The sequence below is a fragment of the Podarcis erhardii genome (genome assembly GCF_964252035.2).
Source record: "Podarcis erhardii genome assembly, chromosome: 8".
In the NCBI taxonomy this organism is placed as follows: Eukaryota; Metazoa; Chordata; class Lepidosauria; order Squamata; family Lacertidae; genus Podarcis; species Podarcis erhardii.
Window position 1 is genome coordinate 24,790,504 of NC_138499.1, and position 25,800 is coordinate 24,816,303.

The following is a 25,800-nucleotide window of genomic DNA, read 5'->3' on the forward strand; positions in this document are numbered from 1 at the left end:
CAACGCACTTCCCGTTTGGGAAATTGGCCACGGGGAGTGGGCGGAAATTTCCTCCTCTCGCGAGCTTAGCCGTTCGCGGCGGCCGGGGGCCGCGTGGTTTTGCGCGTTGCATTGCGGGAGCTCCTTCCTTTCCTCGCGGCCCGGCCATCTTGGAGGTGCCTCTCTGGTAAGCGGGTCTCCGCGGGGTTGGGTGAGGGGGGAAAGCCGAGTTCACGCGGGGCGCGGGGCGCAGCAGGTGGGACTGGATACGGTGGGACATTAATTCTCTCTCCTACCTTCCCGTTTTCCTTGGCGCAGGTAACGGCAGAGCCGACGTGAGCCGACAGGATGGTGGCCGCCAAGAAGACGGTGAGAGGAAGAGCCGGGCATGGGGGGCAGCAGGAGGGCGGAAGGGGCCTCATGTGGGGAAAGGCAGAAACGGGAGGAGAGGAGGGTGATCTTGGGGGCGAGGAGCCGGTGAAACTTGGGGCCAAACCTGGTCGTAGAGTCATTAATTTTTATTTAATCGTCGGATTTTAATTTATAGATCGCGTTTTTTAAAAAAATATTGTCTTGCATGAAAGCACAGCCTAATGTGATTTATTTGCTTATTTGGTGGAGCGGTATGCATTTCATAAAGAGTATGTTCTTGGTTCCTTGCAGCTCATAGGCCTTTGCCAATCCAGTACTTCAGTGTTAGTTTCCTAGGCTTTTGCTAGTAGACGTGTGTGCAAGGAGTACTGCTGTGTTTTTCTTCTTCTATACATAAGGAGCTGCCTGTGGCCTATTTGCACAATGGTGGCTTTATATGAATTTATCTCTCCGTGTGATGAGTTGAATATAAGGTTGCAGGAGAGTGGTGTTGCATGTGGCCTCAACTTTTCTGCTTAATCAAATGGCAGTGAAGTTGAATTGTTTTCGAGAATGACAGGTGTATAAATTTGGGGTGAGGCATGCATTTTCTGTCAGCATAAGGCTGCAGATTTCCCGTACTTTGTAAGAACCCAGGCCCACTGAGATTACCATGTTTTTAAAGTAATTTTTAAAAACTTGGGTATAAGAGATAGAATTCAGGGGTTTTAGTTTTAGAAAGCAGAGACAATAGTGTGAGGGCAGGAATACGTTCAAATTTGTCAGTAACTCTTACAGTTTAAGAGATATATCCTGTTAGCATGGCTATGTAAGTTGTATGTTATAAGAAACAAGCTGTAACTATTAAATACTATTTTTCATTGGGGATGTTTTTCCATTTTCTTAATAAGACCCAAGTTTAAGAGCTAAAACACGTAGCTATGTACAAATAACTCCTGTCTTGATTATTTTTAAGAGTAAAAATTTAAAAAACAAAAAATCTAATAATTTTAAACATTCAGGTTCATCATCATTATGCATTATTTGATGTGTTTTGTGTGATACATATTCTTAGATGAGTGCAGTGTAATAAGCCCAGACATGTGGAATATAGAACTTCATTATTCATAAACGCTGGAATCATTTTGAAGTTGCCATACCTCAACATTTTCTTTCAGAAAAAGTCCCTCGAGTCCATAAACTCTAGACTTCAGCTGGTTATGAAAAGTGGTAAATATGTACTGGGATACAAGCAGACTCTGAAAATGATCCGACAGGGCAAAGCCAAGTTGGTCATCCTAGCCAACAACTGCCCAGCTCTAAGGTAAGTTTCTATCTACAGCAGTTACTCAACCTTTTCCTGACTTCTATTTTCTTCACTTCTCACTTCCCTCTGTAGCCCTAGTCTCGTGCTGTGGCCCCCAATTTATTTTCACCTGTGGCCTCCTGTTAGGCAAACAATGATGGCCCCCTAGCTGGGTAACAGTGATCTGTAGTACTGAAAATTTGAGATTTTGTAAACAAATTGAGCATGTTGTTTAGATGGCTAGGGTTTAATAATAATAATGACAACCAAAAATTGTTTTAAGTGGGACTCCTGTGTACACTTGCCTGGGGGCAAGCCCCATTGAACTAAGTTGGAATTACTTTTTGACAAGCTGTTAATCTTAGGTGTAATCTCTCACTAAAATAATTTTATAAAATAAGTTGCTCCAAGTAATGATGAAGGTAGGTATGTAGACTTGGCCACATTTTCACCATCATATTTTTGCTCTTGGTAAATGGGAGATAAATGAACCTTGACGCCATGACCCAAAATGTACTGGAAATATTGATTTAGCACTTAAACATGACTGTTTTTGCTATGGCATAGTAATGTTCCATAATCCTTTATCAAACAAAGATATATTTATAGCTGATACTCCCTACCTCGATAGTAGAAGGTTGCAGGGATAAATCATGAAGCCTCATGTGAAATTGTCAATCTGTATTGTAGATTAAAATCCATAAATTTAAACACTGGTTTTGCTTCCGTGTGTGTTTAATTCTCAGGAAATCAGAAACTGAATACTATGCTATGTTGGCCAAAACTGGTGTGCACCACTACAGCGGTAACAATATTGAATTGGGTACAGCTTGTGGAAAGTACTACAGAGTGTGTACACTTGCCATCATTGACCCAGGTATGTTGTTTATTTGGTACCACAATACCCTTGGATATGCTGAAGAGTCTTATGGTGCCAGTTACAGATAGGTAGCCGTGTTGGTCTGCCATAGTCAAAACAAAACAAATTCCTTCCAGTAGCACCTTAAAGACCAACTAAGTCAGTTCTTGGTATGAGCTTTCGTGTGCATGCATGCACACGAAAGCTCATACCAAGAACTGACTTAGTTGGTCTTTAAGGTGCTACTGGAAGGAATTTGTTTTGTTTAGTCTTATGGTGATTTACTTCTACGGAGTCCATTCATTACATTTTCTGGAAACCGTCCTGATTCTAAACCCCCAGCTCTTCATATATTTATTAGAGAGCAGAGTCACTTTAGAGCTAAATCATTGGGAACTTCACCGAGCTTGCATTGTATTGTATTCTGAATCAATTAATTCTGGAGATACATAGGAAAGCGATCTACAGGTCCCTGAGAATATAAATCCAACCCACTCCAACGTCTTCAAAATATCTGGTCAGTTTAAGTAATATCTTACTATATAAAAGCCATTACTCTCAAACTACTCCTTAAGGTATTGCATTTTGAACTTTTAAAGCACTGCGAATATTCTCGCTGTCCTGATATTTCAGTGATCAGGGCAGGCTAGACATTCGCTATATTATAACTATGTAGTGTGTCCCCAGAGCTAGATTTGCCTCCCTAGTTCTGGTTTTTAACTGCAAGTAACATCTTTAGAGTGTACTTCCCCGTATAATTAGAAGTTTTGAATTTATGCTGGAAAATGTTCATACGAATGCACATCTAAAAGGAAGAATGGGTTGTTGGCATCTTGATACGAAGAATTAATTGTGTGGCACCATTTGCTATAGTGTTTGTTAAAATATGTCTTCTCTCTCCCAACAGGTGATTCTGACATCATTAGAAGCATGCCAGAGCAAACCAGTGAGAAGTAGATATTGCTGAACTTTACATTTTGTGTAATAAAACTGGTTACAAATCTACCATTGGCAGGAGCTTTCTTGAGTTGCATATATTCATAGTTGCAAAACATGAACACCTCAAGATTGGGGAAGCCAGGTCTAGGGTATGTTACCATAAACTTTGGTGCGCTGATGTGCTTTTGACTGCATCTTTAATAGAAGTTGTACTACCTTATTCTCCACCCTCTAGAATGTAGTGCCTTGCAGCTGTGAAAGCATAATGTTTTATCATACTTGACTCAAAACTGGTTCAGGCAACAAAAATGTCAATAGTCACTCAGTGAGAAAGGGAGGCAATTGCTTAACAGAATTTATATTAACGGGAGTTTTGTGAATTTGGGTTTTCTACCGTAATACCCAGCCCATTTCATCTGGTAACATAACTGGCTTTGCCACGCAAGCCTGTGGCAAATAAGGTATGAATTTGCAAACAAGGGTGCTATCAATTGAAAATGATACACTATAAGATAGTTACTATTTGCTACCTTCCCTTCACACTAAGGTGAAGTTTCAAAAATTAAATAGAATTAAAAATTGGGCTTCTGGGTTCTATATTCAAATGGCTAAGTGGTCTGGTTGCTTCTCTAAAATTCAAAAATAATGGAGATAATAATTATTATCAGCCTTTGGTCTGATAATCATAAGTGAGAATCAAATGTTTTCAGAAATATTCAGAAGTGGCTTCCAAGTGCTCTAGAAGAATCTTTATTTTATTGTTGCAGCTCAACCAAAAGTATATAAATTCTCACATGATCAGAACTTTGGTTTCAGGGGCACTTCTGTTTCTTACAATGCTGGAATAAAAATGTCTTACGACTTTTTAAGCTCCAGAAGCCAAAAGGTCTTGGAATCAGTAACGTTCTTTCTTGGCAGCAGAAAGGCGTCTGGGATAGTAGCTTGAGATAAAGCCACTAAAAAATCTAGATACTGGGAAGGAAACAAGACTGTTGGGACTTGGGCTTCACTTTTCACGTAATTCAGAGTTGGAGCTGCCTGTATTTCTTAAGACTATTAATGCAGAATTGTACAGTTGTAACAATAACCCAAATGTGCATCCTGGCATAAAAGCCATTTTCTCAATGTACTAAGCGGTCATCCCCTCTTTTGCCCTATTGGCTGATATTTTTAGAGTGTACTTGCATCTAGTGCCATGTTCTTTAGGATAGCAAAGCTGAGATTCAGCTTTGGGATAGTACTGCATGTTACAATACCACAAGTATCCCAAACTTGGGTTTACTGGTTAACATGAGTGGGGCATTTGTCGGGGGAGGTGCATGTGTGTGCTTAAACATGCTAGCCAAGGTCCTCCCACCAGTGCCTCGGACTATTTTTCCCTTGAGGGTTAAAGCATCTTTCCCCATATTGGTATTTTAGGACAAGCTTGGGAAGCTGCTTGGTAACATGTACATGTTTCCACTGTCTCAGTTAGAGCAAAGACTATATAATAGGGCCTTGTATGTCTCTAAACAATTAAAACTGTTCTTTTAAAAGCACCATTTTAATATTTCATAGCTTATCTCAATTGATAAAAATATTACAATTGTATAAAAAATTAAATCTTGCCATTTTTTTCTGCAGTCAATACAAAAATGCAATCTTGAAGTACTGGAACCATAAATTCTTTCTTCCAGCAGGAGACTGCCTCTTTTACATAGCTTAGATTTGCTCTCTTCATATGTATAAATATCCAACTCAGCACATACTTTTGAGAACGCCATCAGTATCTTAATCGATTTTCCAGGGCTTCCATTCTTTTTGACATTTCTTCTAGTAATCTTAAATTAAGGAAACACCTCTTCACTCTTATTTTATAATATTATAGACTACAGCAGCACTGTATTAATGGTTAGAAATTTCCAACCAACTTGTACATAATGAGGATCCCACATAAGGCTGTTGAGTAGAAGTAACTTGTCCTGATTCTGGTCTTCCCAGAGGCATGAAGATCAGCACAGCGTATAACAGTATATTGGCTTAGGTAGGCCTTTGGCAAGGGTAAGAGCAATAGGCCTGCTCCTGCTGTAATAGAGAGTACCACTATGCTGTTGGAAATACACTTCTAGATATACTGATGAGAGATGAGTTAGCCTGTTTCCCACACTTCTTACCTGCGTGTTCTTGGCTGGATTGGGCTGCATTTGTACTCCTCAAAGATCATCCAAGAATTTATCACTACATGAAATAACTGCGTCACCCATTTGTAAAGTGCACATGTGAGCCCTACGCAGGTGATGCACCTTTGTGGATTGAAGTAGCCTATGAGGCACAGGCCTAACTACCTATTTGATGTTGTAAAGCTCGCTATATTCTTTATTTTTCTGAATTGAAACTGCATTATATATTGGGCACAGTTCTGATTTTTGATGTGACCACTAGAGGGAGCCTGTGTTCCACATTTATCACCACTAACATTCTTTCAGAAAGCCGCTAGGTAAGCTAAAATTGCCCAGCTGCTACTGCTTGTGCCTCTGATCTCAGCCTCCCTGACACAGTTCAACAGGCTAAGGGGGTTCAGAGGAAAAGTCCTTACATCATTAATGAAAAGCAGAGGTTCTAGTGGAATAGGAAAAGCTATGGATGCCCTTTCTCTCCCACCCCACTTCCCAAAATACTGTGGATGCTGGCTGTTGAGCTATTTAGAGTAGATGGGATTGCAACCAACAGGATTTGCATCCTATTAAATGTGATTTAACTATAACTCTGCATGTCAATTGAGGATTTGCTGTATTACTTTTTCAGAAGCTGAGAATTTATGAAATAGGTATATAAAAAAGGATATGTTGTCGTGTTAGTTTTTTAACTTCAGCATTTGCAAAATTCTGGAACGTCATAAAGTTTTCACATTTACATGGGTCTTTCTTGTCTTCTAAAGGATTTCCTGAAAAACAGATGGGAGAGGTTTAGAAAACCATACTGTAACACATTAACTAAATAAATACAGATCCATGCTAGAAACATCACTCACTTGCATCTGTCCTATTTAACATAATGAAGGTCACCAACAAGAAACAATGAAGTACACAGGAAACTTATGAAGCTGGTTGAGAAAAACGTTTTGCCTGTCCATTTTTTATTATATTTATTCATGTTTGCTCTATGACTGAAAGTAATGCATTGATACTAAAAGGGCAGTCCATGACAGATAAATCTTAGATCTGCCATAAGATTTGCTCCTGTTGGGGCAGAGGAAATACTTCCACCTTCAATGAGTTTGAGGACTTTAATCCAAGGAACCCTTAATCTCTTCCAAGAGACAGGGATACAAGCACCAATTTGTTCAGCAAGGAAGCTTGAGAAGCTGCCCCATAGTAGGATGGATTTATTCACCTATTTACATATTTTTTACTCTACACTGTTATTCAAGTACACTGACTATTGGCAGTTCTCCATGGTTGCAAGTATCTGCTATCTAATGCTCTTTAATGGAGATGACAAGATTTAAACATGAATCAGAATTGTAGAGTCATCTAGTCTAACCCCTTGCAATGCAGGAATCTCAACTAAACCATCTGTCTCTCTCTCTTTTTTTTTAAAAGATATTTATTAAAGTTTTTAAATATAAATGCACAAATAATAAACAATCTTACTTCTGTCACAAACATAGTTTCATCACTTCTTTGGACTCCCTCACGTCTCCCGCTCCCATTTACATCGTTAAAAGTTTTTTCCAAACAAATTATCAACTTGTTTACAAATCTCATGTCCAGTCATTCAAATATAATCTAGCAATTCTTCCAAAAAAATTTATATTTTCTTTAGTCTCACTTCTCATCAAATTTAAATCTAATTTAGTGGTGGCCGATTTTTTATAATCTAGCATCCTTCTTAACATTCAGCCAAATTACAATGTTTTTGTAGATACATCTTAAATTTCTTCCAGTCTTCCTACATCTTCTCTTCTCCCAGGTCTCATCTGTGTCTCAGCTAAAGCATCTGTAGCCTATGCTCAAAAACCTCCAAGAAAGAAGTGCCCACAACCTCCGGAGGGAGGTTTCCATGCCAAAGCATGTGCTCTACAATTGAGATTATAGTCACTTTCATAGCAGTGCAACATGCAAAACCCAGGATCAAAACAAATTTTTGTATAATCCGTGTAACCCTTCTGAGGGTTGGCAGTCATGCAGGACAAGAAGTGCATAGCCTGCTGGAAAAAAATATATATCAGGATTGGGATTATTTGAAGTAGACATCATTTTTGCACCGACAGCATTGATAAAATTGAATACTTAATGCTTTCCCAATTCAGCACAAATCCAAGCTGACCCAGCAGAGCCCTCCTCTCCATTCAGATTCACACTTGGCTGTGATGAATTAACAGTAAATAGCCAATAATTAGGGTAAACTGAAGTGGTACGTGTGTGTCTGGAATGGACTACTTCAGTTGTAGGTGGGGATTGCAACTGAGGAGGGGTCCTCCTGTGTCGGAGGATAAATATCCATGCTAAAGTGCAGAATGGAAGTAGATTTACCTGAAGCTACTTTTGATCGCAGCTGTTTTTCTTCAAAGAGATACTTGTGATGCACTGCAAAATTGGAACAGGCAAGAACGTCTTTGATTGCTAGGGTAGCTGCTTCAGGTTCTGTAAGGAGACATAAAGAACAGAACTGGATTTAATATAGTAAGCCACGTTGTATCTTACATATTTTCTTGTTCCTTATTGCCATCTAGCTTTTTACTTTACAAGTTTTGTAAAGTGTGTTTATTTTAGTGAAAGAAGACTGAATACACTGTGCTAAAAAGATAATTTCTCAGCTTGCTTTTTATGTGAAGCTTTTAGATTAACCCAGATCTACAGAGATAATATATAACATGCATAGTATGTTTTCAAAACTAAAGAATGGATTTAGTTGAGATGCTCTAATTTTAAAAATACTTGCCTGTGTGCCTGAACTTCTACATAAGGTTATGAAAACTGTATCAAGAGCATATGTTGCCTATGGATTTGCGCTCATTTTATATTGATACAGATATTTAAAAATGAGCTCAGCAACAGCATTACAATGAAAGTGGCCTAATACTACTTTTTCAAGAAATGATTGAGAATGACAAATGCTTAGTGGAGAACTAGGTGAGCTGGAAATGGAAAATACACAGACTTAGAATCTCAAACCTTGAGAATGTGAATCTTCTGAATAAAGGACATTTGCTGGCAAATCCTGGTGGCCTTTCAGACCTGGAAGAAATATTGTCAACATGAAATAAAGCAGCATTTATTGCAGAAATCTGTAACATACTAATGATCTAGAATAAACTGGGAAGACTAATGATATTTCAGGGTGATTTAGATGGCTAGAATTGTTTTTGGAGAACAGAAAAGCATTCAACAGGATCATTTCAGTTGTTACTGCTTGTTCTTTTCTAAGTCGTCATTGAATATATACCGTATTTTTCTCTCTAATAAGACGCACCAGACCACAAGATGCACCTAGTTTTTGGAGGAGGAAAACAAGAAAAAAAATATTCTGAATCTCAGAAGCTAGAGCAACAAGAGGGATCGCTGCGCAGTGAAAGCAGCAATCCCTTTTGCTGTTCTGGCTTCTGTGATAGCTGCGCAGCTTGCATTCGCTCCATAAGACGCACACACATTTCACCTTATTTTTTAGGAGTGAAAAAGTGAGTCTTATAGAGCAAAAAATACGGTATACCTATGTGCTTGGGAGGTCATGGTCTTGCCTGCAGAAACATGTATTACTTCAGAGAGTATGAAAAATGTTCCTCCTATTGCAGAGGTTGCCACAGATAAAAGGTGAAACAATTGTGAGTGTAGGGATAAAACACACACAAACAAAATATATTGGATACCTGAAGGTGGTATGATGCAAAGTGGGTTATTTGTCAATTATCTGGAGGTGCATAGGGAAGCATCTTATACTCTCTTAAAGGTAAAGGGACCCCTGACTGTTAGGTCCAGTCGCGGACGACGCTGGGCTTGTGGCGTTCATCTCGCTTTACAGGCCGAAGGAGCCGGTGTTTGTCCACAGACAGCTTCCGGGTCATGTGGCCAGCATGATTAAGCCGCTTCTGGTGAAATCAGAGCAGTGCACGGAAACGCCGCTTACCTTCCCGCCAGAGCAGTATCTTATTTATCTACTTGCACTTTGATGTGCTTTTGAACTGCTAGGTGGGCAGAAGCAGGGACCGAGCAACGGGAGCTCACCCCATCGCGGGGATTCAAACTGCCAACCTTCTGATCAGCAAGTCCTAGGCTCAGTGGTTTAGACCACAGCGCCACCCGCCTCCCAAAGAGGTTTGGACCTAAAAGTTCTCTGCCTCTGACAGAAGGAGCTTCATAAGTAAGGAGGCTTTCTCTAATAGAAGTGCTCCTTTAGCTGACAGGAGGACTCCTTTCATTGGATCCAACCCAAACTTTCTGAACTGGGATACACAGTGGTACCTTGGTTCTCAAACGGCTTAGTTGTTGAACAAATTGGCTCCCGAACACTACAAACCCAGAAGTAAGTGCTCTGGTTTGTGAACACTTTTTGGAAGCCGAACGTCCGACACGGCTTCCCATTGAGAGCAGGAAGCTTCTGCAGCCAATCAGAATTGCGTCTTGGTTTTCGAATGGTTTCAGGACTTGAACAGACTCCTGGAACAGATTAAGTTTGACAGCCAAGGTACCACTGTACTTTGTTTTTAGATTATGCATGAATGTCATATTAGAAGGATTCTTACTTGGTGAGAGAAGAGAGGGGGCAACACCACTTTTAAAGATGGTGCTTGCAGTCTACAGTTTTTTTTAAAGTATTGCATTAAAATATTTTTAAAAAACCCTCAATCTGCTGCCTAATTAATTGGGGACAGCTTTAGTTTTTAAAAATGGTTTAATCAGTTACAATCCTGGCAAGAAGTAGAATTGTGTATGCCAGGCAGCATGATAAGCACTTGGGTTTTCAAAACAGAACCAGCACTAGTTATCTGCAGCTCTTACTGGGACATTTTCATACATGACACTAAAAAGCACAAGTGAGATTCTTTTGAGCATTTGTGTCATGTATGAATGCAAGTAATGAACGTGGGAGAGAATATGGAAGATAAATTGAATGCATCTCCTAGCCAGTGCAGGGTTTACATTCATGTTAGCAGCAGACCTGAGAGAATAGCGGCCGCCAGGAAGAAATTAAAATAAGCAATAGAAAGCCAGATCCATGGCTCAAAGAACTGGAATAAAATACTTCAATCCTGGAGTCGTTCATTTCTGAATTTGTCTACTCATTTTTATTCTAAAAATCAGTATGCCAAAGAATATGTTTTTACTGTGACTTCATCCTTGTTGCCACTCAGTGCTGCCTGTGTCCTTCCCCTGTATTCCATCATATTCCCTCAGATGTGACTAATGCTGACCAACAGGCCATCTTAACAGAAAACTATAAATTACCAAATATCCCCAAAGGAATGGATTGTGCATGGTGTAGTTGTTTTTTAGAACTACTGATGATCTTTCTGCAGTATATAGGAAGGGGAGGGCGTCGCCAGTTCTCCTGGGTTTCTTGAGTTGTACATTTCATACATGACTTGTTAAGCTGGCAGAAGTAGTACAAATGATTGTATATGTCCCTGGCGTTAGAATAAAGTCAAATATTCCCCGAGTGATAAACAGCTGAAATATTACTCTTCCCAGTGGCTCATTGGTCATTGTGTTTTACACGTATCCCTGTGATTTCTGCAGATGTTCAAGACAAATGGTTAGATCCCTTCTGCCAGGCCACAAACCTCTGTCTGCATTAATTGTTCATACAAGAAAACTGAATCTGGGACAATTATTACCTTCACAGATTCTGTTTTGCAGCTTTTCACTAATCTCTTCCATGGCACTGAAATCCTCTGCATAGAAAAGATGCTTGTCTGGAGGGTCGGAAGCGATTTCTCGTAATTCTTCCTCAATTGCTTTCCCTATTCCGATGGCATACATTGTGATTCCTAAAAAAATTAATTGTTTATGGTCAAACGATCCTATGTTAAGGCACAGCATGGTCAATGGAAAGGAAAATGCTTCAGTGTTATCACATGACCCCTTACACCAACGCAAGATAATTCTGCAGGAATGGAGATCAGTGCTGATATTTAGGAAGGGTGTCCATGGGGACAGGACTTGCATTCAGAAACGTTTATTAAAAAAAAAACCCCAGCAGCAATGATACATGCACTAGCTTAAGAGCCATTGAAATCAATGGGGCAAGTTAGTCCCAACAAAGTGAAGCAGATTCAGTTGAAACATGATATGTCTTTGACACCAAATGTAGTGGCTGCCATGTTCCTTATTCCAGGTGATGGGTCAGTTGGCTATATCTGGCCAGTCTTGTTTAAAATCTCTATTTATTCATTGCCCATTCAGATTCTCAACCAAATCTCAGAATCTCAGTGAAAGGATTGCAGTATAACTGAACTAAAAATTAAATATTTTAAACATCTTAAAACAATTATATAACCTCACAGCTAATAATTTCAAGGTTGCCACGAACAATATCTTTCAGACACCAAACATCTGGGTAAACAGGCATGTTTTTAAATTCCCCGTGAACATTAATAATGAGGGACATAGGCGCACCCCACCAGTGAGGCTATTCCACTGTTGCAGGTCAACACCAACCAGAGAGAAGCTCTTCCATTTGTGGAAGGCTAAAATTTTGGCCATTCCTATGGCATCAATCTGGGGCTTGAGTAACTCAGAAACATCACGGATAGCATACGTTATTTTTTTTAAAAAAGAAACAATTATTACTTGTCCGGATTGCTCTGCGTTTGAAAAATCCTCTCAGGCACATCTGACTTATCAATAATGTTGGTGTTTTTTGTTGTTTTTTAATAGGTATCAAGTAATTCCTTGTATTTAATTAATTTAATTGTGGATTGCATAGCATATTCTTGAACAGAAGTAGATCCATGGTCATTCTTTAAATCAGGGATGGCTAACCTGTGACCCTCTAAGAGTTTGCTGGAGTATAACTCCTATCATCCCTGAATTTCCTGCAAGGCAGGGGGTTGGACTAATTACCATTGAGGTCCCTTGCAGCTCTACCATTCTACTGGCCATGCTGGCTGGGGCTAGTGGGAGCTGGAGTCCAACATCTGGAGGACCATTCATTAGCTACCTCACTTTAAAGGATATCCTTGTTACTGAATAAGTCTTCAGATATCAGAAAAGATTGCTGCACTTGTCAGTTCTTATATTTATGTGGAAGCCCCTGGGAACGGTGAGTACATCCAGCAACAACTTGCATGTCTACTACATTTTGTCATTGCTTCTGTTCCAGAGGAAAAAAACCAATGCAAGACCTCTCCATTTTGAATTCCTGCACCAATATCCCCTTAAATAGCCTTTCATCAGCCAGGAGAAAAAAAATATCATTCCAAATTCTTGCTTTATTTTCATGAATGAACTATCCATGCTGGACTCTGTTCTTTAAAAGGTGGGATATCAACAATGAAACATTCCAGACCAAACTTCATGCTGAGCACAACTCTTATTGGCTGCTCTGGGGTTGCACTGACTCATAGGGCTCATTTCTGGCAGAATCTTGGCATGTTTGTCAATGGGGAAAGCAGCAGTATGTGCCATTTTTGATGAATGACTTCACTGTATGTCTTTGGAAGTAAATCTAGGCCTGGATCATAAATGTCTCCTCTGCCTCAGAAGATAACTCACCACAGGCCAATTCCTAGCAATGTATCAAATGTTTCGTGTCCCACAACTTGTGCAGCTCATCAATCTCAGGTTAGGTTCCCGGGCTGAATGCCAGAACAACAGGCATATACCTTTAAATCTGCTAATGAGGCAGGAGACAAGTCCAGATGTGGCTTTTTCCCAGCCTCCTTAGCTCATCTCTCTTCTCCAACTTGCTGTAAGTTATCAGAACTTCAGGCATGCCAGGAATGGGATGTACAGCAGGGCTGAGGAAGGGGTGGGGAGCAGAACCTGTGGCTTGTCTCCTGTCATGTTGTAATGCTAAACTATAGCTTAGTATTACAGAAGCAAGCAATGATGAGCTTTGGCCTCATGTGATCCCCTTCCCTTCTCTCACACAGCCAAGAAGAGATCAGGTTTTTTCAACTGCCTTTAAATTAACTCAAGTTCCCCTTTACAACTGACAACTAGGAGCTTTGGTTAATTTAAGCCAGGCATAGGCAAACTCAGCCCTCCAGATGTTTTGGGACTACAACTCCCATGATCCCTAGCTAACAGGACCAGTGGTTAGGGATGATGGGAGTTGTAGTCCCAAAACATCTGGAGGGCCGAGTTTACCTATGCTTGGTTTAAGCTATGGACAAACCATAGTTTGAATGAACCAGATTACCCAAAGTTTGCCTGCAATGAGGAATTGTGATTTAGTGCTATGTGCCACTGAAAAATGGAAAAGCATATGCATATACGCTGGCTTTCAATCTGGAAACTCTAGTCCAGGCATCCCCAACCTTCGGCCCTTCAGATATTTTGGACCACAATTCCCTTCATCCCTGACCACTGATCCTGTTAGCTAGGGATCATGGGAGTTGTAGGCCAAAACATCTGGAGGGTCGCAGGTTGGGGATGCCTGCTCTAGTCTGAAGAACTCTGGTGTACAAAAAAAAATAAATATCCATGGGTGCTTCCACATTTTCATTGCTTAAAGAAGCTTTTTTCAACCTTGAGTCCCTAGATGTTGTTGGACTACAACTCCCATCATCCCTAGTTAGCAAGACCAGTGGTCAGAGATGACCCTAAGACTTAGGTGGAAGGTTTCATCCATTTCAGTTCTCTTTCATTTTTCCTAATGATAAATTGTTATGAAAGTTCTCCTGCCTACTGGTGCACATTTCTCCTAATAATTTTTTTTACATTTTTGCAAGCAATTTCCCCACATTTTTAATGTTATTTTTACCAATAACACTTTAATGCACACATGCAATTTTGTAAACCTTTGTTTGGTTGAAACCCTGCATCACAAAATTCAGATAAGTGCAAATTTTGAATGATACCTGTGTTTCAGTTCTCACATTGTTTTGGAAAATGTGAATTTGGTACATTGGCCTTTAAACTGTGAACTGAATCGAACTTCTCCCCAGCCCCTACCCCAGACACTCTGCAGGATCACCTCTTTGGTGCAAGCACACAATAAACTGTAGATACAGGCAACAGCCACTTTAGGTGCATTTAGGTCTCACAAATGCTCAGCTGGTGTGCACAGGGCTCAGGAATGCAACTCCCAGGCAAAGTGATCATTGCCTGTACAGTGGTACCTCGGGTTACATACACTTCAGGTTACAGACTCCGCTAACCCAGAAATAGTACCTCAGGTTAAGAACTTTGCTTCAGGATGAGAACAGAAATCGTACTCCGGCAGCGCGGCGGCAGCGGGAGGCCCCATTAGCTAAAGTGGTGCTTCAGGTTAAGAACAGTTTCAGGTTAAGAACGGACCTCCGGAACGAATCAAGTACTTAACCCGAGGTACCACTGTATAGTTATGGTGCAAATACACACCGGTAACTAGCACTTTCGCAGACTTCCTGCTTATAATTGTAAGTATACTCCCATCATACCCTTTTGCTTTGCTTTAGCAGCCCATTCAGAAACTTCATCTTGGGCCCGTCCATCTGTAAACACAATAGACACTCGGGGAACTTTTGCTGACAAGCGTCTGGCGCCCTCTGCTTCTGTGAAGCTTCTCTCAACCATCTGCTTCAGGGCAAGTCCAGTCATGGAGCCTTTCCCCATATATTTAATTTGAGACACTGCTTTCTTCATGTCTTTGGCGGTGCTGAATTGTTTCAGTGTGAATTCGGTGCGAACCTGAGTAGAATATTGTATCAAACCAACTTGTGAAGCTTTGGGAGATATGGTGAGAGTGTCCAAGATTCCCAAAACAAACTCTTTGACAATTTCAAAATTATTCTCTCCCAGACTTTTTGATCCATCTATCACAAACACGAGATCAACTGGGCCTTCAGTGCATCCTTTGGAAATAAAACGGGAAAGGAAGAATTAATAAATAAAATAAAAACCAGGGTTTTTTGGGAAAAAGAATGAAAGAACATAAAACAGCAACATAAAAACAACAGCCAGTGAAATAAACTCAGTGTATCACCTAAGGGTGAATAAAGACCTTTTATTCCATTCTGAAAATGGAATCTGAAAATCCCATACTGACAGCAAATAAATTTAAAAAGATAAATCAGCCCAGCTTTCCGTCATATTTCAGACATAACTGAGAATGTTGTAAGAAGCAAGGTTATTTGCAATTGATTAAAATACAGGCAGAACAGTGTTCATGCAGGCACACTACTAGGATTTATTTCTTGTAACCAATAAAGTTGGTTGCCATCTCCTCCAGAATCTGACATACATACATTCTATAAGAAGAAGAGAAGAGTTTGGATTTGATATCCTGCCTTTCACTCCCCTTCAGGAGTCTCAAAGCGGCTAACATTCTCCTTTCCCTTCCTCCCCCACAACAAACACTCTGTGAGGTGAGTGGGGCTGAGAGACTTCAAAGAAGTGTGACTAGCCCAAGGTCACCCAGCAGCTGCATGTGGAGGAGCAGAGACACGAACCCGGTTCACCAGATTACGAGACTACTGCTCTTAACCACTACACCACACTGGCTATCTAGAATAAAGAAAAGGATGGTAAAAGCAACTATCCAAATCTGGTGCCTGAAATGTGCACATATATACTCCAGTTCACACAACACACGTTGTGTTCCATATGAACACAGACTATCCTGCCGTCTTTAATGTTAGGGAACCCTCAATTTGTAATTGTGACTGATGTACTTGAGTCATATCTCTGGATATCCTTCAGCCAAACAAGGCTGGGCGAAGTGTCAGCCAGTCAAGATAGAACCTATCAGTTTTAAAAGTCAGACAGGCCTTGACTAAGAGATTAGCTGGATGGTTAGGGATTCGCCAGGCAAGGTAAACCAGACTGGTTCCCTCAGCTCCTGTAGTATGAGAATATTTCTGTTCCAAAAGTAGAAGAAAAAGAATCTTGTCCCACAAGTAGGTTAGGCAGAATGGTCCATAATCATCTAGTGAGGTTCAAGCTGAGTTGGAATTTGAACCAGGGTGTCTTCAGTCCTAACCCAATAGCCTCTCCACTTTGCAACCCTATCAGCCTAACAAGGCACAACTCTGAATACGCAGGGGTCCGGGGGTCACCTTTGTGCAGCATTAAGAGGACTGTCACTTTTCATACTGCAAAATATCTGAGTTGGAACAGTCCCAATCCCAGTGCTGGAAAAGAATTGTAGATGTTTACTGATTCTGAAGGAAGGCCACTTATTGTTTCCTCTTGTTGGCTCCTACTGTTGTTTCCTAGAATACTCTGTATTTTCTTAAACACATTTTCCAGTTTTCATGACCTCAGATTTTATAGCACTTTTACAGTGCTGGATTCTTTCCTTTAAGAATCAAAGGACATCTGAAGAACGAAACAAAGACTAAAGATCTGGTGACTTACTTCTGCATGTCTTCCCATTCTCTTCCAGTATGAATCCCTCATGGCATTTGCAGGAGTATGAATTGTTATTATTCATGCAAACATGTTCACAGCCATGGTCGATGGTCTTGCAAAAGTCTTTGCCTGAAAACAATTTAGAATACTTAGTTGTTTATCAAAATATTATTGGTAAGTACAAAGATTGTAGAATAGTCAGGTCAGGTGCTTCACATATTTTAATCTTCGCAGCCTAGGGCCTCAAAGAAACAGGGAGATGAGCCTGGCTGGATGGACTCATCTTCCTAACTCTATTTGACCTCCCAACCAGCATGTACCAGAGAGGCAGACTGACAACATTCTTCCTGGTTTAAGCTGCATTGTTTAAAGTGAATTGTTAATATCTGAACCATGATTGCATCATTTAAACTATGCTTTACTGGAGCAAGCCAGAATCAGAAACCATACTTTTAATATTGGCTTGCTTTAATACACCACAGCTTAAACTAAAGACAGTTTGACCTCATCAGACATCACAGGGTCTTCTCTGTGGTGGGTATCCCTTTTGTGGAATGCCCTCCCTCATTATTAACATTCAAGGAGAAATTAAAAACATTTCCGTTCACCTAGCCATTTGAAACTGAAATCCTGGCAATCTTGAAATTATTGGTTGTGAAGGCATGTTTTTAGGTGTTCTTAATGCTTTTAAATGTTTATTTTATTTAACTGTATTGTTTTAACTGCTTGGTTGTTTGCGCTCTGGGCTCATTTGGGAAGAAGGGCAGGACATAAATAAAGAAAAAAATAATAAATAAAAATGTTAAACTATGGTTAGTATAGCCCAGAAGCAGATGCCTCCAATCTCTTCTTGTGTGTGCTGGAGTAGCAGCACGGTTGCATGTGAACTGGGCCTGTGTTTCTACAAGTAAAACAACAACTTCAAAAAACAACAATTCATTTGATAGAGGAATAATCAAATTACTTACTTCCACACATTTTCCCATCTTGCTTTAACAGAAATCCCTCATGGCACTTGCAGGTATATGAATCCCCATTACTAACACAGACATGTTCGCATCCGTGGTCAACAGATTTGCAGACATCTTGATCTGAGTATAGTTAAGAGTTTGCTGATTAAAACAGATGGAACAGATTTACAATAACTATCATTTGATCAAGACTGAGCTGCTTACTTCTGCATGTCTTCCCATCATCTCTTAATAGAAATCCATTGTGGCACTTGCAGACATAGGAGTATCCGCTGTTGACACACAGGTGCTCACAGCCATGATCAACCGATTTACAGAGGTCTTTACCTAATGATAATTTTCATAATTAATAAGTTTTCCAGATGAAATAAATGCAAAGGTAGAATGACCAATATTACAAAGATGAAATAAAACTCAGATCACGTCCTGCTTTTGCACAATTGTCAAAATGAATTCACATGACAATTATGAGCCCACTTTTCCATGTGTAATTGGTTCAGGTTTTCACATCCTCCTTTAGTATGCATGCTTCCTAGTACTGCAGATATGCTGTATTTATTAGCACAAACACAGCCATAGCCAACTGATCTGAGGACATATTTCTCAATGGAGACTTTAGATTAGAAACGGTGAACTGGTAGACCATCATCTAGCAGAATCCTGCCTACAAGCTTCCAAGTGAGCTCTCCACGACCTCCCCAGCTCTATTAGGGGGCTGCAAGCCTGCTTCAGAAGTAGCATGCAACCAGCCATGTGCTAGTCAGAGATGCTCTTTGAGACAGAATCTCAAATTTGCTGAGGACTTCATTGCACGTTACAAGAAATTTGGGGAAATAATATGTGCAAATGTTCTCACAATTCCACTTTCTGCAGCCTCTTATAAAATACAAAAAGGAAATCCGTGCATTTCCCCCGTGGAAAGATGTGCAAGCTCCAGCAAGACAGCAGAAGCATGAGACCACTCTCATCATGCCTAAGGAGGCCTAGAGATCAGGGCGATATGCCCTTGGATGCCCATGGATTCAACATGAGATAGCAGCAGGAACTATCTCTACAGCCCTCACTGGTCCTCCACCTGCAGCACCCAGTTAGTTCAGTAGACCAGTGTTTCCCAACCTTGTGCCTCCAGCTGTTTTTGAACTACAACTCACATCATCCCTGACTAGCAAGACCAGTGGCAAGGGATGATGGGAATTCTAGTCCAAAAACAGCTGGAGGCACAAGGTTGGGAAACTCTGCAGTAGACAAAGATGAGCTATAGCATAGCACACACCTGAGCTGCAGGGAGGGAAGCGCTGAAACAGCACTCCCAGCCTCTGAAACCAGAGCCTTCAGAATGAATAGCCCATTAAGGAGTGCTTGCTTACTTCTGCAGGTCTTCCCATCTTCACTCAGTATGAATTCCTCGTGGCACTTGCAGGCATAGGAAATGCCATCACTGACACAAAGGTGCTCACATCCATGGTCGACAGATCTACAGACATCTCTACCTGAAAACAGATAATTTGTTTCTTTTGTAAAGCCATATGATCACCCCATGAGTCAACATGAAGACTATAAAACCTTTGGCTCTGCTTCCCCAAGCTGCCTCTCATAATCACTCATTTGAACTTTGGTTCGAGCTCAACAATCATCATACTACACAATACTGCTTAAATCTACAGTGGTACCTCGGGTTAAGAATTTAATTTGTTCTGGAGATCCGTTCTTAACCTGAAACTGTTTTTAACCTGAGGTACCACTTTAGCTAATGGGGCCTCCGGCTACCGCCACACCGCAATTTCTGTTCTCATCCTGAAGCAAAGTTCTTAACCCGAAGCACTATTTCTGGGTTAGTGGAGTCTGTAACCTGAAGCGTCTGTAACCTGAAGCGTCTGTAACCCAAGGTACCACTGTACCGTATTTTTCCATGCGTAAGTCTAGTTTCCCCCCCTAAAAAATAAGGTCCAAAATTTGGGGGTGTCTTATACATGGGTAGATCTTTCCCCATTTTCTTAAATTGATGTCCCCCAAAATGTCTTATAGATGGAAAAATACGGTACATGCTGGTCCAGTACATTACTTCCATTCAGACTTTACTTTCTTCCTGCTTCTTCTCTATGGTCTTTGAAAAAATAGGTACAGTACTAGTGAAGTCCAAAAACATCCCCCCATGGGTAATTCTGTAACTATGTTAACCACAGTAATAACAATTGGCAATTTTTATTTAAGAAATATTTATATATGAAAATAAGTGAACTAGGTTGGGGAAAACAAACTTACGTTTGCAAGTTCTCCCATCCCCACGCAGCACATATCCTTCAAAGCACTGGCAGGCATAAGATCTTTCACTATTTACACACAAATGTTCACAGTTGTGGTCATTCAGCAAACAATAGTCCACTCCTGGGAATAAAAAAGTTGCAATTATTATTATGTATTTGCAAAGAAGAGTCCTGACACCCAGGGAACTTGAAAACAGGCAAAGGAAACAACAGAGGAAGTGGAGGGAAATGAAGGCAGGGCAAACAGGGTAATAACTGAGGAAGTTTCTAAAGAGTTGATAGATTTAGTCTCCTGTGCACAAAATGAAAGTAAACACCCCTTGCCCAATCTTTTTTTTTTTTTTTGGGGTGCCGGGGGCGGGGGGAAAGGACATATGCACTTTCACTTAGCACCACACCACTAAGAGCAGACCAATGGACCCTATGACTCTAGCTTGTGTACTCCAATGTGTATCTGGAGTTCCTGTGCATTTAAAGCAGGAGGGACTGACAATGTGGAGTCCTGCAGAGGATACTGGACCACAGCTCCCTTCAGCCAGTATGGCCATTGTTCAGGAAGTTGCAGTCCAACAATATCTGGTGGGCACTACATTGGCTCCCTGTGATTGAAAGTACCACTTGGTAATTAGTCCAATCAATCATTTTAATTCTATGGCACTTTTCCAAAGTTAAAGCCACGCTGAAGGTGGCTTACAACCTATTGAAAAAAGATACATAAATAAAAACATAACAGAAATTTGTTGGCATCCATCTCTCTTGGGAGACAATGGTGGGTCACAAAAAGGCTAATTTGCCCCCGATGTTGCATAATTATTTGCTTGCACAAGGGGTTATAGCCACTTATTTCTCAAGTGCTTTGTACTAGAACTAGAATGAGTGTGTTGGGCTCTTTCCTCTGCTGTTGATTTAAGAAACTGTTAAACTTCAGGTCAATTGAGTAATATAACCCAAGAGATTTCCTAGCAGCACAAAAGAAGTATTGCCTGTTTCTAAATAATAAGCAAGGCAAATTGGGAAGTAAGAATCTCCATAAGGAAAAGCCATAAAATGAGAACTTTACACACAGGAGTTGAGTAGCAAATATAAAATTTTAGAGCTTTTGATGGAAATCCCAAGTGCTGCCCAGAGGAAAATAAAACTCCATAAAGGATAAACATTTCTCTTGTTACCCAGGAAAGAACTCTTTCCATTGGTAGATTGATAAAACTATTTCAGCAAGCCTGTTGCTTTTTGGCTACTCTGGATTCAAACAGACACCTAGGGCTGGGTTAGAATAGCTAGTACTAAAGTGTTATTCCCCTTAATTTTCAGTTTTTCCTTTCAAGCCACAGCATCCAAGTTTCTGTTTTAACCCTGCTCAACCACAGGGTGTTGTCATATGATTACATACATACCAGGTAGTTATCTTAAAATTACATATTTCTGCTAACCCTCATCAAGTACCATAATCATGAATGGCTACTTAACACTGTTGTCGTGCCAATCGTCACATTCCTTGATTTTACTTTTATGTAGGAAAAAGACTGGATGATATTAAACTGTTCTACTCAGACAGAGTAGACCCATCAAAGCTAATGAACATAACTAAGGATTTAGCCACACTTCCTGTTGTCTTGCTGCTTTCCCACCTGGGGAAAACTGCTCTTTGGTGCTCAATCAGAGCAAATAGCAATCAGGTTTTCCATGTCTTGCTGTTTGTTCTGATTTAGAGCTAAAGAGCAGGTTTTCCCTGGGAAAGGAGTGGGCCAAGGGGAAAACCACTCAGCCCCATGCTTTCTAGGCACAGCTCAAGCGGAAGTGTGGGCAAGCCCTTAGTTAGGCCCATTAATTTCAATGGGTCTAAGTAAAACATAGTTGAATACCACCCAAACATTCTCTTCCGGAGGCGGCGCGTCCGGCAATGGCTGCCCTTTCCTAAGTGGGAAGAGGGAGCTCTGCAGGAACGGGTCGTCCGCTACGGCACAGCGGAGACCCTTACCGGGAAAACCACGGGTAGCGTAAGCCCGTGGCCGTGGGACTCAGCGGGCACCCGGAGCGCCCCCAGAAACGCTGAAGAGACCTCGTAAGAGGTCCCGGAACATGGAAGGGCTGGCGCGGTGCTGTGAGTCAATTGCTCTTTCTGCAGAGTGAAGCCGCGAAGCTGCTGTCGGTGAGCGCTGTCCTCTTTTCTTGGGAAAATTCGGCTTAAATCAACAACTCGTGAGTAACAACGGAAAAGATAAGGGTTGGACTATAAATTTGCTGTAAATTCGGCTGAAAGCGAGAGACGTAACCAGGAAGTCCGTCTCTTGTCACTGCTTAAGATCTAAAGCAAAGACTTTGATGTGTGGTGCCTTTGAAGAGGTGTCAAAAGGCAATCAACTCCTACATTAGTTTAAACTATTTCAGGACTTAACTTTTTTAAAGCTTTACTTCAATATATGAACTGTGTAACCTGCTCTGTTGGACTAACAAAGGGACAAAGAATCCCAGGCAATCGGACTGCCTAGACATTAGAACTGTCAGTTTGCAAGACTTGGATACTTTATTGCTGGATTTAGTAATATCTGAGCTTTAATGGGACTGTTGCTGTGAATTGTTACAGTGTACACTTATTGAAATATTGTTACCCTCTGAAACCAACTCTGCTAAATACAACTGCTGAAGGTCTTCAGGAGGTTTTAGATGGTAGACATTGCTTTACAGTATTTAAGTTTAGAAAAATTTAATCAACGGACAATTAATAATCAGACTTCTTCCCTATAATAGAAGCAAGCTCCCCCTAGAGGATTTTTGGACTTTAACAAAATCTGACTTTCCTTTCGGTTTCCTCTTCTCCGATTGGATTTGTCAGGGTTTCTGGGAGAAGTGAGGAGATGGCAGAGGAGACGGAAAGCGAGTGGGAGGAGGGAGAGAGAGACGAGGAAGAAGATGACGGAATTCGAAGGGAATCTATGAGCCTAAGCAGTGAGTCAGAGGATTCCCAAAAGGGAGCTAGCATGATCAGGCGAAAAGCAGGAGAAGAGAGAAGCTGTGAAAAGTCAGGGAAGGAGGGGAGAAAGCCCAGTGAAGCACAGACGCTGTCAGAGGGGTCTCAGCCGGAACGGAGTAAAGGGGGTGGAGTTGTCAGCCTCTCGGAGGGAGGAGGAACAGGAGAAAACAGAGAGAGGGGGTTGGAGCAAGGTGTTCAGCCGGAAAGGGTAGAGAGTGGAACAGGGGGCAGTATAGAGGACGAAGGAAAGGTCAAAAGCAACGTACGCGCGCCAAGTTCAAACATAGAGGCGCGCGGAAGTGGGGAAAGCTCAGAGGAGGAGCCCGGCCCCAAAGCCAGAAGGAGGGGGCAGGAGGCGGCAGAGGATTCAGCCTCAGGCGAATCCCGGAAAGAGAGAACCCAGGGGGGCAGAAAGACCCTGCGGAAAAGAAAGGAGAGGAAGAGGTGGTCTAGAGCCAGGCTATTAAGTTGGTGTGGAGGAGGGGAGGAGTCAGAGGGGGACTTCGGCGGTCTAACGTGACAGACGTACAGCCACAATGCTGAACTGTGAAAGAAGCAATTATCTTCAATAAACTTTTCCTGTAAGTAAACTACAACGGAGTAAGGTCTCTCGTGAGCTGGGACCCACCTGGGTGGCTGTGACAGAAAGTCCCCCTCCCTCTGAAAGCAAAAATTTTTTTTTTGCGAAGCTCACGAACGGGGCAGCCATGAGTGCTGAGGAACAGCTGGCTGCACTCCGGGATCAGATTACCACTCTCACAACGGCAGTCATTGCTTCGCAGAAGAAGAATGCTGACTTGGAGAAAGCCTGCCAGGATTTGCAAGCAAGGTGGGAAAATGCGGACAAGGCGGGGACCCCGGGCTCCAGAGCGGAGGGCATTGCGCTTGGAAGGAGGGGGGGTGCCCTAGTTTCGCATTTTAATGGCAACTTGCAAGACTATCCCAACTTCAGGGCAGATGTCGTGTATGCACTGCATTTACTCCGTCATGATTTTAGAGATGAGGAGGAGAGAGTGGGATTTATTGTTTCGCACCTGCATGGGGAGGCCAGGGCTTGGCTACGCAATCTGTGGCGCGAAGATGGACCAGCCCGTCGCAATGCAGATGCGTTTATCAAGGCAATGGATGCTTGTTTTCAATCCTCTGTGGATAAGGACATTGCGCGCCGGCAGATGCACGGGCTGAGGCAGGGGACAGCCACTGTACGCCAATATCATTCTAAATTTTTTGCATTGCTCACCGCCTTAGATTGGCCGAAGGACAGTCTACCGGTCAGGGATCTTTTTTGGGAGGGATTGAGCCCCTCCGTCAAGGATGAGATCGCAAGGGGGGACAGACCCCAGACCCTGGAAGACGTGGTGCAACGGGCTTTGGCTATAGGAATTCGACATGAGGGACGTCCGTGGCACGAGGAGGGGGGGCCCCAAGCGCGCGCGCAAGCAAAAACTCTCCCTTTTGTGCACAGGGATTTCAGCCGTGCGCACCCCTCACCAATGGGGAAGGAAGGCGAAGAGCCAATGGAGATTGGTGGTGCTAGGGCTCAAAAGCCATCCCAGAGCCCCATCCCTGCTGCAGCCAAAGCGAAGCCTCCTAGAGGGACCAGGAAGTGTTACATCTGCGACAGTGCACACCATATGGCGAAAGAGTGCCCCCAGAGGCTCCAGAAGCACACTGCAGCACTAGCAACTGTGACAGCAGAGGTGCAATCAGAGGAGCAGCTTCAGGGAAACTGCAGTGCCTGGCTGGAAGCAGAGCTACTGGGGCTCAGCCAGGCGGATCTGTAGAGAAGTCCCCAGCATCCTTGCAGCGCATGGACCCTTTACCTCCCAAACCAGCAGTTTTACTCACAGCAACACTCCAGCTGCCTGATGGGCGACTTCTCGAGGTTCCAACAACCATCGATTCGGGAAGCAACGCCGATTTCGTGGGATTACAGTTCGTCAAGCAGCATAACATAGCGCTCCTGCCTGCAACGACGCTTCTGAACGTGGTCACGGTAGACGGCAGGAAGTTGCTGGGGGGGCAAGTGGTGCAGCAAACCCCTCCCATGATGATGCAAATTGGAGACCATCGAGAGCTTATTAGTTTCAATGTCACCCACTTATCGGACACGCCCATCGTGTTGGGCATGAGTTGGCTGGACAGGCACAGTCCCGCGGTTGCTTGGTACCAGAGGCAGATCACCTTTTGTTCATCGTATTGCGCCCAGAATTGCATCCAAACCGATCAAGGAGGAGAAGCCGAACAGCAGCTGCATCTGAGTATGGTGCAAGCGGTTCCTCACAAGTACGCGGAGTTCTTGGAGGTTTTCTGCGAAAAGGAAGCTGACAAATTGCCGCCTCACAGACCTTACGACTGCGCGATTGACTTAGTGCCAGGCGCGCAGTTGCCAACTGCCAAGCTGTACTCCATGTCGGAAGACGAGCTGCAAGAGCTTCGGGAGTTCATAGAACACAACCTCAAGCGCGGATTCATCCAGGAATCTAAAGCAGCGGGAGGCAGTCCTGTTTTCTTTGTGAAAAAGAAAGACACGCCCCAGAAGAGGCTCATTGTGGACTACCGGTTCATAAACAGACTAACTAAGCCCAAGGCCTTCCCCATGCCCAAAATTGACGACCTTTTGGCTACAGTCAGGAGGGGGAAGATTTTTACCAAGCTGGATTTACGTGGAGCTTACAACCTCAT

The 25,800-nt window shown here is 42.2% G+C and overlaps 2 protein-coding genes across 3 annotated transcripts in view; one reads left to right on the top strand and one right to left on the bottom strand.

Moving 5' to 3' along the window:
• The first annotated feature begins 57 nt into the window (after positions 1-57).
• RPL30 (ribosomal protein L30) lies at positions 58-3,500 on the top strand. 2 transcript variants are annotated; one of them, XM_081874854.1, is made up of 5 exons: positions 58-166; positions 298-348; positions 1,509-1,654; positions 2,383-2,558; positions 2,763-3,500. In XM_081874854.1, exons 2-5 carry the CDS (start codon positions 328-330, stop codon positions 2,921-2,923), a joined length of 504 nt encoding a protein of 167 aa, XP_081730980.1. In that variant the 5' UTR covers positions 58-166; positions 298-327; the 3' UTR covers positions 2,924-3,500. The 2 variants fall into 2 exon arrangements, with proteins under 2 accessions (XP_081730980.1, XP_081730981.1); XM_081874855.1 differs by having other exon boundaries at positions 2,383-2,513; positions 3,403-3,500.
• Positions 3,501-4,484: 984 nt separating this feature from the next.
• MATN2 (matrilin 2) overlaps positions 4,485-25,800 on the bottom strand; it is a 57,401-nt gene continuing 36,085 nt past the window's right edge. Inside the window, exons 10-20 of the mRNA XM_081874096.1 lie at positions 20,143-20,265; positions 19,248-19,370; positions 18,085-18,207; positions 17,878-18,000; positions 16,916-17,038; positions 14,998-15,411; positions 11,248-11,400; positions 8,591-8,653; positions 7,949-8,059; positions 6,259-6,357; positions 4,485-5,249 (exon numbers count right to left, since the gene is read on the bottom strand). Of these exons, the coding sequence (XP_081730222.1) occupies positions 5,197-5,249; positions 6,259-6,357; positions 7,949-8,059; positions 8,591-8,653; positions 11,248-11,400; positions 14,998-15,411; positions 16,916-17,038; positions 17,878-18,000; positions 18,085-18,207; positions 19,248-19,370; positions 20,143-20,265 (1,508 nt within the window). The 3' untranslated portion in view covers positions 4,485-5,196. The remainder of the gene's footprint in view (positions 5,250-6,258; positions 6,358-7,948; positions 8,060-8,590; positions 8,654-11,247; positions 11,401-14,997; positions 15,412-16,915; positions 17,039-17,877; positions 18,001-18,084; positions 18,208-19,247; positions 19,371-20,142; positions 20,266-25,800) is intronic.

Excerpts from the sequence above, each read along its gene's own strand:
- RPL30 (XM_081874854.1), top strand. The coding sequence starts at position 328 with ATGGTGGCCGCCAAGAAGACG. Across the intron at positions 1,655-2,382 it reads AACAACTGCCCAGCTCTAAG|GAAATCAGAAACTGAATACT; the intron begins GTAAGTTTCTAT and ends TTTAATTCTCAG. Across the intron at positions 2,559-2,762 it reads TACCCTTGGATATGCTGAAG|AGTCTTATGGTGATTTACTT; the intron begins AGTCTTATGGTG and ends TTTGTTTTGTTT.